The sequence below is a fragment of the Poecilia reticulata genome, chromosome 2 (assembly GCF_904066995.2).
Source record: "Poecilia reticulata chromosome 2, P_reticulata-male-v2, whole genome shotgun sequence".
NCBI classification, from domain to species: domain Eukaryota; kingdom Metazoa; phylum Chordata; class Actinopteri; order Cyprinodontiformes; family Poeciliidae; genus Poecilia; species Poecilia reticulata.
Window position 1 is genome coordinate 44,300,319 of NC_088831.1, and position 13,888 is coordinate 44,314,206.

Consider the following 13,888-nt stretch of genomic DNA (forward strand, 5'->3'; position numbering starts at 1 on the left):
AAGAAGAGAAGAGGCGCCGCAGATCCGCCATTTGCTACAAAAGATCAAATGTTGATTTTAGGCAATAAAATGATTATTTTCTTATTTTAAAAATTAATTTATCTGCATTTTCAATGAGTTTCTAAAACTACGAAGCTTCAACTGAAAATAAACCAACATCTAATCCACATTTCTACACATCGATCAGTTGTTCTGCAGGTTTTCTATGTGTTTAATGGATTTTTCACTCATTTTAAACCAGTTTTATCTCCTGACTTGATCAATATTTCATAATCAATCCATAAAAATCTGTAGGACAAAAAGAGAAACGAGTCTTAAAGTAAAGACAGGAGCAGCAGGGACCTCAAAACGTCTAAATATTAAAAATAAATATTAAAAAAAGGCCTTGAAGTGAATCATAATTACACTAAATTCAGTTTCTAAAGTGTTTCACGCCGCAGATGGTTGAAAAAGCCGCATCCAGATGGAAATGAGGATTTTTACCCCATAAACTCTTATTGTTTAAAGCAGTGGTGTCAAACTCATTTTTATTTTGGGCCGAATCAAAAATCTGAATGTTCTTAAAGGGCCGGTTGCACCAGAATCTATTGATAAAACCAATAAAACTGTTAAAATATCAATAAATGGCTGTTACTCCTGGATTTCTGATTATTTTAGTGTTTATTTTTGCAATCAAAATGACAGATTTTGTGGTGAATATTAAGAAATATTTGTAATTGTTATTTTTTTTTACAGTATTTACGTTAAATGTGATTCTATCACTCGCTCTATTGGTTACGGATTCAACGTTTTTGACCAATTTTGAGAAAATTAGCAGTAAAATCAGGAAAAAATGTGGAAATTTGTTGATTTTGTGATTTTTGCAGATTTGTGAAAAACTGGACGGACTTATTGATGTAATTTGGAGTCCAGAGGGCCACATAAAAAGCTGCGGCGGGCCAGATTTGGCCCCCGGGCCTTGAGTTTGACACCTGTGGTTTAAAGTCTTATTTATTAGACACGCAGAGGAAGAAGATCCTCCAGATCACATTAGCAAACAAAACCGGAAGCCGAGAAACGGCTCTGAACGCAGCATGTAATGCGACGGCGCCCCCTGGTGTTCACTCCGCTGCGGTGACGGGCAACAACGACTGAAAACAAAGAGTTTCTGGGGTTCGTTTAATCAATAAACGTATCGATTTACAGCGACCAGCAGCTGCAGAGACAAACAGCTGATGTTCAGAGACAGAAACATGAAGCAGAGGAAAATATTTAATCAAATACAAGAAAACAAAAACCTGCAGCTTAAAAGCTTCACAGCACAAAAACTGACAGAATGAAGAATTCAAGCAAAATGGAGGCAGAACTGGAACGTTTCCCTGCGCAGGTCACGGATTATACAGACCCAGGAATCCGGATTATCGACTGGAGTGAGCAATAATCTGGATTATTTAGTGTCTTATCAGGGAATAAAACTTCGTATTTTCAGGTTCATTCATTTAGAAAATATTTACTAAAAATGTGGAAATATTTAAATATTAAGATAAATATTTGTCTCAACATCTTCAGCTTGGAGTTTAAATATTTAAGAATCTAAACTTTAGTTTGGATTTTAATTTTCAGCTCTGAGCAAAAATGTTTATAAATTAAAACGTTTATTTGTGTGAATATTTAATTTCAAATTAAAATCTAATCTGGTTTATTTCTCAGATTAAATCATTTCTGTTGGTTTTTTTACTCCTCGTCTTTAACCTGTTGGGTTTTTCAGCGGTTCTGACATCCGGACCAGAACCAGAACCAGAACCAGACCGCAGGTCCAGAACCAGAACCAGAACCAGAACCAGACCGCAGGTCCAGAACCAGAACCAGAACCAGAACTAGACCGCTGGTCCAGAACCAGAACCAGACCGCAGGTCCAGTTTAACCAGAACCAGACCGCAGGTCCAGAACATCCTCATCATCATCATCATCATCATCAGCTCCTCTTCAGGTTTAAGATGCAGCAGCATAAATCAGCACAAACATTTTTACACATTATTACAACTTTGTGTAATAAAGTTGAATCTTTTTTTTCCTCAAACATGAAACAGAATATTTTATTTTTAACTTTGGTTTTGTTTTCACAATTTAGAGCAAAGAAACCATAAATAAAACCTTTCAAATCTCTTTGTTACTGTAGTTTCTATAGAAACAGTGGAATGAGCAGGATTTAAATATTTCCCATGAGTCTTTGCTGTTTCCATCCTGGGTCTTTATTTAACCGAGTCAGAAACTTTTCTGACTTTGTCATTTTAGAGCCGATACTGAAAAGTTTAGAAATTAAAAAAAAAGAAAAGAAATAAAGTCGCATCAGATCAGAAGGAGGTTCATGTTCCCATGTTGCTTCTGTGCTAAAGTTTCAAACCGCCTCTTGTCGTTTCCTGCTCTAAGACTTTTGCACAGAATTGTCGTCATAATGAATCAAAAATAACCAGATTTCCTGAAGAGACAGAGAAGGAGCTATGATACATGTGTGGGAGGAGGAGCGGCGTCCCGCAGGGCGCGGCCTTCAGTCCCCGCGGTTCACGATGCTGTCGATGTTTTTCTTGCGTATCCGGATCATCCCCTTCCTGGAGCCTGAAACAGAACCGAGCCGTGAGGATGAGGAGCGGCGAGCTTCGTCTCTGTGCGTCTGGAGGCTTTACCCTTGTGGCCTTTGACGCATCGGTGGTAGCAAAGTTTGCGGCTCAGGAAGTTGTTGTGGTTCCCGCCGCAGCCGCTGTAGGAGAAGGCCTGGCAGCGCTTGGTTCCCGGGTTGAAGGCGAAACGCTTGACGGCGGCGCCGCTGCAGCCGCCGCGGTCGACGGGGCCGAAGCAGATCTCTGAGGCGCCCGAGTCTGGAAGACAGGCAGGCGGGTCAGAGTTACGGCGCCTCCACTGGCCGCAGCATGAAGGTGCAGCCACGTGTAAAAAAAACATCGACATTTTGTTTCCTAGAAAAAACCTCGATATTCATCAGGAAGTATCGTAACGTCCACCTGTCACCTGGGTCGCTCACAGCTCGCTTCACCAGAGAGAGAGAGAGAGAGAGATCAGGTCATCAGGCTTCAGGTGTGACGTTAAAAAGGTGTTCAGAGCAGGAACTTTCTGCTTTATCTGCTTTATAAACGCATGTCAGCTACAGTTTGAACCGTTTCAACTAAAAGAAACAAGTTTTCTCACCACTTTGATTCATTTTGTCCAGCCAGAGCCAGTGTAACCTGGTTTAACTCTCTTTTATTATAATTACACAAAATGTCTTCTTTTGGTTATTTGTCTTGTTCCTCATCTCGCTGAAACACTCTGTCGTTGTTTTAACCGTGTTACTTTAAGATCGGAAGCCCCTCCCTTTTATTTCTTCTTCTGTGGTATTGTCTTTAAATTGTTTGCGCCCCTTAGCCCCACCCCATTTCACACGTTGTCCCCGCCCCTTTTCACACGTTGTCCCCGCCCCTTTTCACACGTCGTCCCCGCCCCTTTTCACACGTTGTCCCCGCCCCTTTTCACACGTCGTCCCCGCCCCTTTTCACACGTCGTCCCCGCCCCTTTTCACACGTTGTCCCCGCCCCTTTTCACACGTTGTCCCCGCCCCATTTCACACGTTGTCCCCGCCCCTTTTCACACGTTGTCCCCGCCCCTTTTCACACGTTGTCCCCGCCCCTTTTCACACGTCGTCCCCGCCCCTTTTCACACGTCGTCCCCGCCCCTTTTCACACGTCGTCCCCGCCCCTTTTCACACGTTGTCCCCGCCCCTTTTCACACGTTGTCCCCGCCCCTTTTCACACGTCGTCCCCGCCCCTTTTCACACGTTGTCCCCGCCCCTTTTCACACGTCGTCCCGCGGGGAGAGGTGTGTGCTTTTCATTCTTCCATCTAAATACATTCAGTTTATTTACAGATCTTTTATACTTTTGTTTTGTGTCGGACTCGGAGCGGCCAGCCCTGTAACTCGGTTGTTTGGTCTGTATTCTCGTCAGAAATAAACCGAGAATCATCCGCTTGAAAGACGAACTTGAGTCACGGTCCAAAATTCACTCGATAACCAGCACAACGCAGAAAAGGATCCGGTTCCACCAGGGTGTCGTGTAGTTGGTGCTTTTCGTCAGTTTTCAGTTAAATTAATTCAGTCCAACTCTAAAACAGTCACAGAATGTCACCAAAATCACTCCGTCCCTCTGAAATCCTTCAGAAAATTGTAAAAGTGTATCGAATTGTATCGTGAGCTGAATATCGTGTATCGTATCGTGAGATTATTGTATCACTAAAGCCCTAGTTTTAATCAGATTATCGGAAATAATTTGGGTTATAAAAGGAAATAAAGAGAAGATTCAACTGTAAATGTCATCATTTCAAACTAAATATGTTGCTGAAGGAAAAATACAAACCAAACATTTAAACAGATGGACAAATCAGTTAGCTAAATATTTAGCAAAAAAAACTAGATATTTAGTTTATGGATTAAAAAATTAGCTTCAAACTAAAACATTTAGTTTTAGTTTGGCAGACATCAGCATCATCAGCCTCATCCTGAGCCTCAGCATCATCATCCTCAGCTTGAGCATCATCATCCTGAGCCTCAGCATCATCAGCCTCATCCTCATCATCCTCATTCTGAGCCTCAGCATCATCATCCTCAGCCTCATCAGCATCATCAGCCTCATCCTGAGCCTCAGCATCATCAGCCTCATCCTGAGCCTCAGCATCATCATCCTCAGCCTCATCCTGAGCCTCAGCATCATCAGCCTCATCAGCATCATCAGCCTCATCCTGAGCCTCAGCATCATCAGCCTCATCAGCATCATCAGCCTCATCCTGAGCCTCAGCATCATCAGCCTCATCAGCATCATCAGCCTCATCCTGAGCCTCAGCATCATCATCCTCAGCCTCATCAGCATCATCAGCCTCATCCTGAGCCTCAGCATCATCATCCTGAGCCTCAGCATCATCATCCTCAGCCTCATCAGCATCATCAGCCTCATCCTGAGCCTCAGCATCATCATCCTCAGCCTCATCAGCATCATCAGCCTCATCCTGAGCCTCAGCATCATCAGCCTCATCCTGAGCCTCAGCATCATCATCCTCAGCCTCATCAGCATCATCAGCCTCATCCTGAGCCTCAGCATCATCAGCCTCAGCATCATCAGCCTCATCCTGAGCCTCAGCATCATCAGCCTCATCCTGAGCCTCAGCATCATCAGCCTCATCCTGAGCCTCAGCATCATCAGCCTCAGCCTGAGCCTCAGCATCATCAGCCTCATCAGCATCATCAGCCTCATCCTGAGCCTCAGCATCATCATCCTCAGCCTCATCAGCATCATCAGCCTCATCCTGAGCCTCAGCATCATCAGCCTCAGCCTCATCAGCATCATCAGCCTCATCCTGAGCCTCAGCATCATCAGCCTCATCCTGAGCCTCAGCATCATCAGCCTCAGCCTGAGCCTCAGCATCATCAGCCTCATCAGCATCATCAGCCTCATCCTGAGCCTCAGCATCATCAGCCTCATCCTGAGCCTCAGCATCATCAGCCTCATCAGCATCATCAGCCTCATCCTGAGCCTCAGCATCATCAGCCTCATCCTGAGCCTCAGCATCATCAGCCTCATCAGCATCATCAGCCTCATCCTGAGCCTCAGCATCATCAGCCTCATCCTGAGCCTCAGCATCATCAGCCTCATCAGCATCATCAGCCTCATCCTGAGCCTCAGCATCATCAGCCTCATCCTGAGCCTCAGCATCATCAGCCTCATCAGCATCATCAGCCTCATCCTGAGCCTCAGCATCATCAGCCTCATCAGCATCATCAGCCTCATCCTGAGCCTCAGCATCATCAGCCTCATCAGCATCATCAGCCTCATCCTGAGCCTCAGCATCATCAGCCTCATCAGCATCATCAGCCTCATCAGCATCATCAGCCTCATCTTGAGCATCAGCTCTTCTCGTGCCTCATGTCGTTTCTTTGCGTTTCCTCATTGACAGCAGAGACTTTGTGATCTGACGTCGGCTGATTTGACGCCATCAGGATGTTTTTTACTTACATGTCAGTGAGTTTTAAACGCACGGCAGCCATTTTGGAATCTGAGGTCGACTTGGAGAGAAAAATAACTTCTGATCTCAGAGCAGCGACTTGGAGCAGCAGCATAAAAACTCAGATGTGTCTGAAAATATAACATTAATAAGCAACACTGACACTAAAACTGGGACCTTTTTCATTTCCATTATTAACTTCATAGTGATCAGAAACAAAAATTTAACCTATTAGTGTTTTATTTCCTTAATGCTGCAACACAAATATTCAAAAATCAGTTTCTCTGGAGTCACTTTGACAGTAAATCTCATAAACTGCTGTTATTATACAGTCATATGCAGAACTTCAGTCCAACTTCACATCCCAGGCAGTTTCTACCTGCAGCTGAAGTTCTGGCTGCTAATCTTTCCTCTCTTTGTTTTCCTCGCTGATTGATCTTCCTTCCACTCAACTATAAGTCTCGGTTCCTGCTAGTCTGCGCTGACAGCTCTGTTGTGGTGAAATAAATCTGCTCTGCTCTCTGGGGTGAAGAGTTTTTATATAGTTTATCACCACTGCATTGACTGCACAGCATTATCTATGACCTTTCTATGACCTTTCTCTGGTGCTGCAGCTGATTTTTAACACTTTGTGCTTCAAGTGGCTCGTTTTGTTCCTGCGAAAGCAGAAAATGTTGATTTAAAGCATCGAAGGAAGGAAGTGGGTATTATCTCTGTGTCTTTTAGTAGATTCTTTGAAAGAGGAGGATAAATTACATCCATCTATCCATTTTATCCAAAACTGTTCCTCCATTTAGCCACAAGGTGTCACTGTTGCGCCTCTGGTTGTGTCCACCTCGTCTCCATCATCCCGTTTATGTTTCAATCTTTGTGGTTTGAGATTTAAAGCTTACAGACCTGAAATACTATTTAGCAATAATGTTGTTATTGAGTAAAATATTGGATGTAAGATAGAAAACTTCTGGGAAATCTGTCGGAGTGCCGCCTCTGGCCAGAACCGGGTTTGTTGCCGAGTTTCATCCTGCAGAATCAGAGCCTGAACGGCTTAAAACAAAAGGTAGTTTGTGTTTGTTTTTGCTCCATAATGTCCAGAATTAGCCAAATGCTAAGGTTAGCTACAAGGATGTCAATAGCTTTTAAATCAAAGTTAGCTAAAATGCAAGCGTTAGCTTAACTGCTACCATGAGAATGTGGGTTATCACTAGCATGTTGACCAACATTAACTTACTTCAATAAGTATGAAAACATGACCTAAAATGCTAAGATTAGCTAAAATGCTATCAGTAACATGTTGAAGTTGTGTAACATACTTCATCTAGTGTGTAACCAACAGTGTACAAGCTAAAATGAGCAAAACTGCTAATGCTACGTTAATGACAGAGATAGCTCTATGGCTATCACTGTCATGCTAACATTGACTCACTCCATTCAGTATGCTAAGATTAGCTGTTATAGCAAGATGAGCTAAAATGCTAATTTTGGACTGAATGGTGCCATTTGTATGCCGTTACTTCTAACACGTTGACAACATCAAGTTTAGCTTTTAAAGCTAAAATGCTAATATGAGCTTAACTTCTTCAATCATCACTGTGGATTATCACTAGGATGCTAACACTGACTTACTAAACATTAGTGTATTAGCTATATTTAGCTAAAATGCTAAAGCTAAAACTCATTTCTCTTTGATTAAAACTACTTTAAATATGGATCAGTTCTGACCTGGTTTGGACCTGTTCATTGATTCTCTCTGTTTATCTGCACTGTTTATCGTTCATTGAGTCTTGGCGTGTGGAGCACTGTAAAATGCCTGGCAGGTGAACTCAACTCGACTTAATAACCAGGAGCTGAAACTGGGAACCGGATCCACCCGAACCTTTTCCTCACCGTTTTCCTCTGACCAGAGTGAAATTGATTGTTTTGAGCAATAACCGTCTCTCTGAGTTGAAGGAGCCGGTTCTGCAGCCGCGACACCAAGCAGCCAGGAAATGTGAAATATGCTCCCTCGTAACCAACAGGGGGTGCTGAGACGCTCTGGGTCTGACCTTTGACCCCCAGTCCAACCGGCTGCCAACCATGTGCCGTTGAGTTTTCGCCGTTTAAACGTCAAACCGTGAATCCAGCTGACGTGGAAATGTTCTGTTAGAGTTTGATGAGGTTCAATGGGTGCCAGCAGTTCTCCTCCGGTTCGTGTGTTTGGTCGGGTTCTGGGTCCGATTCTGCATGTGGGCCAACATGTCGACCAGAAACATGGTGATAGTTGCACCAACAACCAGGGAACGTTCTGGAACCTTGGCTAGAGGTTTTCCAGATGTTAAACTCTCCAGTTGTTTCCACCCTTTTAAAATTTTTGCCAAAATGAAAATGTGTCTTTTTTATAGCTTTGTTCTGCTGAAACGACTTTATCCGACCTCTACTGACAGACAGGGGGCGCTGTGGAGCCTGTTGACCATTTTTACCTCCAACAGAGAGTTTCCATTTTATTACTAAAGTTTTTCATTCATGGAAGTCCAACAGGCCTTAGCTGTGATTTACCAACATGCTAATGCTACTGTTAGCATCATGCTATTGTTGCTGTTGGCATAATGCTAATGCTAATGTTATTGCAGCCATTATTCCAATGTTATTCTGTTAGTGTTGCCATCATGCTAACGTTGCTGTTAGCATGAGCATGATGCTAACGTTGGTGTGAGCATGATGCTAACGTTGGTGTGAGCATGATGCTAACGTTGGTGTTAGCATGATGCTAACGTTGGTGTTAGCATGATGCTAACGTTGGTGTTAGCATGATGCTCACGTTGCTGTTAGCATGATGCTCACGTTGCTGTTAGCATGATGCTCACGTTGCTGTTAGCATGATGCTCACGTTGCTGTTAGCATGATGCTCACGTTGCTGTTAGCATGATGCTAACGTTGCTGTTAACTTTCTTCACTTTGTTCTATTTTGACGTTTTATCTCTGATAAGAATCTCAGCTGCAGCTGAAGTCCAGCAGCTTGAGAATTTGAAATTTTTATGTTAAAATTTATGTAAAAAAAAATCACAAAATGAAATAATTTCACTTTTGCTAATATAGAGTTTCTGATTAAAACATTAAGAGCTTTTGTTTTGAAGGGTTTTAGTAATGTGATTTGGTTTGAGAGACGTTTCTGTTCCTCATTATAAAGTTCAGCTGGCGACAGTCATACAAACGTCCCGGCTGATAAATCAAACGCACCCATAACAGGACAGCACGAATATTAATTATTTACTTTTAAAAGTTGTCTGCATGTTTCGCAGAGTTTAAACTCAGCAGCAGAATAAGAGCCGATTGTTTTAATGGTGAAATAATTAGAACGCGACGAGTTTAAACACGTTAAATGTGAAATATTATCCTCTGTTTTTCTACCTGCTGGTGAGTCGGAGGCGTTCAGCTGCACCTGCGGTTCGCTCACAGTCAGCTCCTCTGCAAAACAACACATTTATTAAGGCATCTTCTCTTCACTGGCTGCTATGAAAACATTTATAAAGTTTTATTTTTTAAACAACAAAACATTATGAATGTATTTTCCTGAAGGTGTAAAATTACCTCCTATAAGGTGCAAAAACCGCAGAGTTGAAATATATTTATAGAAACTTCAGATGTAACATTCAGGGAATTAAGTTTTTAAATGAATGCAAACAAAGCCGTTATTGGCCTAACGTTGGTGTTAGCATGATGCTAACGTTGCTGTTAGCAAAATGGCCGTGTTGCCTGGCGACGCTGTAAACGTTGCAGATGAAGGAGATTTGTGTCAACAGGAAACGTCGATGCTGAACGAGCTGATCATAAATCATCTGCTGAAAACTGAACACAGACTGAAACACAGACGAGTCAAAACTGAGACCTCGTTTCACCTCCATGGATTTTATGATTCGTCCTTTTTAAAGTTCGATGAAAGTAGAAAGTTAATCAGTCTAATGAGCATCTGGGCCTTCAACCATCTGCTTTCCAGCTGCATGAATTCACAGCGTGAGACGATAAACTCTAGGAAGAGGAAAGCTGAACTAAGTTAAGCTAGCTTCTACCATCCCTCCAGTTATGCTAAGCTAATCATGCTTATTCATCCCAGCTGTTGTGAATGAACCAATCAGAAGCTTGCAGCAGCATGACATCATCATCTAGGAAGTGGAAGAAAAACATCCGTTAATTTACCGATATGCTAATTTTAAATCTATGGAATATATAAGTTCTCTTTCTAAATGAGGAATTAGCATTTTTTGCTAACTTTGAAATTATTTAGCACATATTTTTTCCTTCCACTCAACTTCCTGTGTATTTGCTATAATATTTGTGCAATATATGTGGTTTCCTTTCTAAAACCAGTAACAAGTTAGCCCTTCCGCTAACTTTGACGTTTTAGCACACAACTTTTTCCTTCCACTTAACTTTCTATGAATATGGTACAACTTTTGTCCAATATTCTCATTATTTTAGACACAAATTGCTTGAAATATTTCACTCTGCGTCATGAATTTATATAATATATACAGTGGGGAAAATAAGTATTTAGTCAGTCACCAATAGTGCAACTTCTCCCACTTAAAAAGATGAGAGAGGCCTGTAATTGACATCATAGGTAGACCTCAACTATGAGAGACAAAATGTGAAAAAAAATTTGAGAAAATCATTTTGTCTGAATTTTAAAGAATTTATTTGCAAAATATGGTGGAAAATAAGTATTTGGTCAATAACAAAAGTTCATCTCAATACTTTGCTATATACCCTTTGTTGGCAATGACGGAGATCAAACGTTTTCTGTAAGTCTTCACAAGGTTCTCACACACTGTTGCTGGTATTTTGGCCCATTCCTCCATGCAGATCTTCTCTAGAGCTGTGATGTTCTGGGGCTGTCGCTGGACAACACGGACTTTCAACTCCCTCCACAGATTCTCTATGGGGTTGACATCTGGAGACTGGCTAGGCCACTCCAGGACCCTGAAATGCTTCTTACGAAGCCACTCCTTCGTTACCCGGGTGGTGTGTTTGGGATCATCGTCCTGCTGAAAGACCCAGCCACGTTTCACCTTCAATGCCCTTGTTGATGGAAGGAGGTTTTCACTCAAAATGTGACGATACATGGCCCCATTCATTCTTTCCTTTACACGGATCAGTCGTCCTGGTCCCTTGGCAGGAAAACAGCCCTAAAGCATGATGCTGCCACCCCCATGCTTCACAGTAGGCATGGTGTTCTTTGGATGCAACTCGGCATTCATTCTCCTCCAAACACGACGAGGAGAGTTTTGACCAAAAAGTTCTACTTTGGTTTCATCTGACCATATGATATTCTCCCAGTCATCTTCTGGATCATCCAAATGCTCTCTAGCAAACTTGAGACGGGCCTTGACATGTACTGGCTTAAGCAGGGGGAACGTCTGGCACTGCAGGTTTGAGTCCCTGGCGGCGTAGTGTGTTACTGATGGTAGCCTTTGTTACTTTGGTCCCAGCTCTCTGCAGGTCATTCACTAGGTTCCCCCGTGTGGTTCTGGATTTTTGCTCACCGTTCTTGTGATCATTTTGACCCCACGGGGTGTGATCTTGCGTGGAGCCCCAGATCGAGGGAGATTATCAGTGGTCTTGTTCCATTTTCTAATAATTGATCCCACAGTTGATTTCTTTACACCAAGCTGTTTACCTATTGCAGATTCAGTATTCCCAGCTAGGTGCAGGTTTATAATTTTGTTTCGGGTGTCCTTTGACAGCTCTCTAGTTTTGGCCATGGTGGAGTTTAGAGTGTGACTGTTTGAGGTTGTGGCCAGGTGTGTTTCATACAGATAACGAGTTTAAATAGGTGCCATTAATACAGGTAACAAGTGGAGGACAGAGGAGCCTCTTACAGAAGACGTTACACGGCTGTGAGAGCCTGAAATCTTGCTTGTTTGTAGCTGACCAAATACTTATTTTCCACCATATTTTGCCAATAAATTCTTTAAAAATCAGAAAATGTGATTTTCTGGATTTTTTTTCTCCTTTTGTCTCATAGTTGAGGTACATCTATGATGAAAATTACAGGCCTCTCATCTTTTTAAGTGGGAGAACTTGCACAATTGGTGGCTGACTAAATACTTTTTTGCCCCACTGTATATTAATAAATAAGCATATATATATATATATATATATATATATATAGAGAGAGAGAGATAGACATCTACATATATATGTAATTTTTATATATATATATATATATATATATATATATAGAGAGAGAGAGAGAGATAGACATATATATATATATGTAATTTTTAATATATATATATATATATATATATAGAGAGAGAGAGAGAGAGAGACATCTATATATAGATATACATACATACCTATATATAGATTTATATATATCAATAGAGAAGCATATATACATATATATGTTCGGTATATACGGGTTCGAGGCCAGGCTGGGGGCTGGGGCAAAAGGTTACAACGGTGACATTGAGCTGTCAGTGTGGGTCCTTAGGCAAGACCCTTGGAGCTATATAGCCTACCTCATACCATGAGAGACACAAATAAGCACGACATGCCGGCTCAGACGTCGCCCGGTCAAACAAGGTCTGCGTCAGGTGCTGGGGAACCAGAGCACCCTGATGAAAAATGGGCTACTGGAACAAGACGGAAATGGGCGAGAGGTGAAAACATGGATCTGTTGGAATGCTACTACTCAAGTAATCCTAGTCAGAGGGGCTACATGCAAAGGCTGTGGGAGGAATGGTTAGCTCGACATCCCCAGTCAACACTAGCTGCCAAACAACTAGTAGCTCAGTGTTCCAACATCCGCAAACGGCAACTGCTGTCACAACTTGAGATTGACGAGGTACGACACAAGTGCTATGGGAAGGAGTCAGGATGCCAGGTCAGAAGGGAGTCAACTACAACTCCCCGCCCAGAGACTGGGTATGTAGCCCCAGTAATGAACGACCCATCTGAGCTGAATGAGGCAGCAACTGACCTGAGAGAGAGAATCATGGCCCGAATGAACACCAGACGACCCCGACGCCAATTACAACGGCTGAGTGAAGTACCATCAGAAAGTCTCATTGAAGATGTGAATGCAGCATTGAGAACGATCCCTACCAACACCATAACAGAAACCAATGAGCTGATATACAACTCAGCATCAGTGATCCTTGAGATGTTTGGTTATAAGAGCAACCATGAGACCCAATACCCACCATGGAAAAGACGGTTAGAGGCTAAGATCAAGATAACAAGGAGGGAAGTGAGTCAACTGTCAGAGCTCCAAAGGGGTGCAATGAAAAGATCAGTACCCAAGAAGTACAGCCAGATGCCCATACCTGAAGCACTCGAAACTGCCAAACAAAGGCTCCAAGCCTTGGCCAGCCGCCTAAAGAGATACACGAGAGAGAATGAAGCCAGGAGGATTAACCGGCTCTTCGCCACCCAACCAGCTAAAGTGTACTCTCAATGGCAGGGTAATAACAACAGAGCAGACCCACCCAGGCTGGAGACTGAACAATACTGGAAAGGCATATGGGAAAGGGAGGCATCCCACAACAGCAATGCACAGTGGCTAACCTCTGTACGAGAGGACCACAGCAACTTCTCTGAACAAGCCCCGGTAACCATCACTGTGGCAGATGTCCAAGACAGAGTCTCGGGTATGAAAAACTGGACAGCACCAGGACCTGACATGATCCATGCCTACTGGCTTAAGAAACTCACTGCCCTCCATGAGCGACTGGCAGCTCAACTGAACCAGCTTCTACAAAATGGGACTCACCCTGAATGGTTAACTGAAGGGCGCACAATCCTGATACAGAAGGAACCCTCAAAGGGTTCAGTCCCATCCAACTATCGGCCAATAACCTGTCTCTCTACAACATGGAAGCGGCTAAGAT

General features: G+C 42.8%; 1 protein-coding gene across 4 annotated transcripts in view; it reads right to left on the reverse strand.

Moving 5' to 3' along the window:
- Positions 1-1,233: 1,233 nt before the first annotated feature.
- tfpia (tissue factor pathway inhibitor a) overlaps positions 1,234-13,888 on the reverse strand; it is a 36,919-nt gene continuing 24,264 nt past the window's right edge. For 2 of the 4 annotated variants that reach the window (XM_081604710.1, XM_081604711.1), the window contains exons 5-7: positions 9,405-9,461; positions 2,664-2,855; positions 1,234-2,595 (exon numbers count right to left, since the gene is read on the reverse strand). In XM_081604710.1, coding sequence (XP_081460836.1) covers positions 2,528-2,595; positions 2,664-2,855; positions 9,405-9,461 — 317 coding nt within the window. In that variant the 3' untranslated portion in view covers positions 1,234-2,527. The remainder of the gene's footprint in view (positions 2,596-2,663; positions 2,856-9,404; positions 9,462-13,888) is intronic. The other 2 variants (XR_014086711.1, XM_008404244.3) reach the window with 2 other exon arrangements.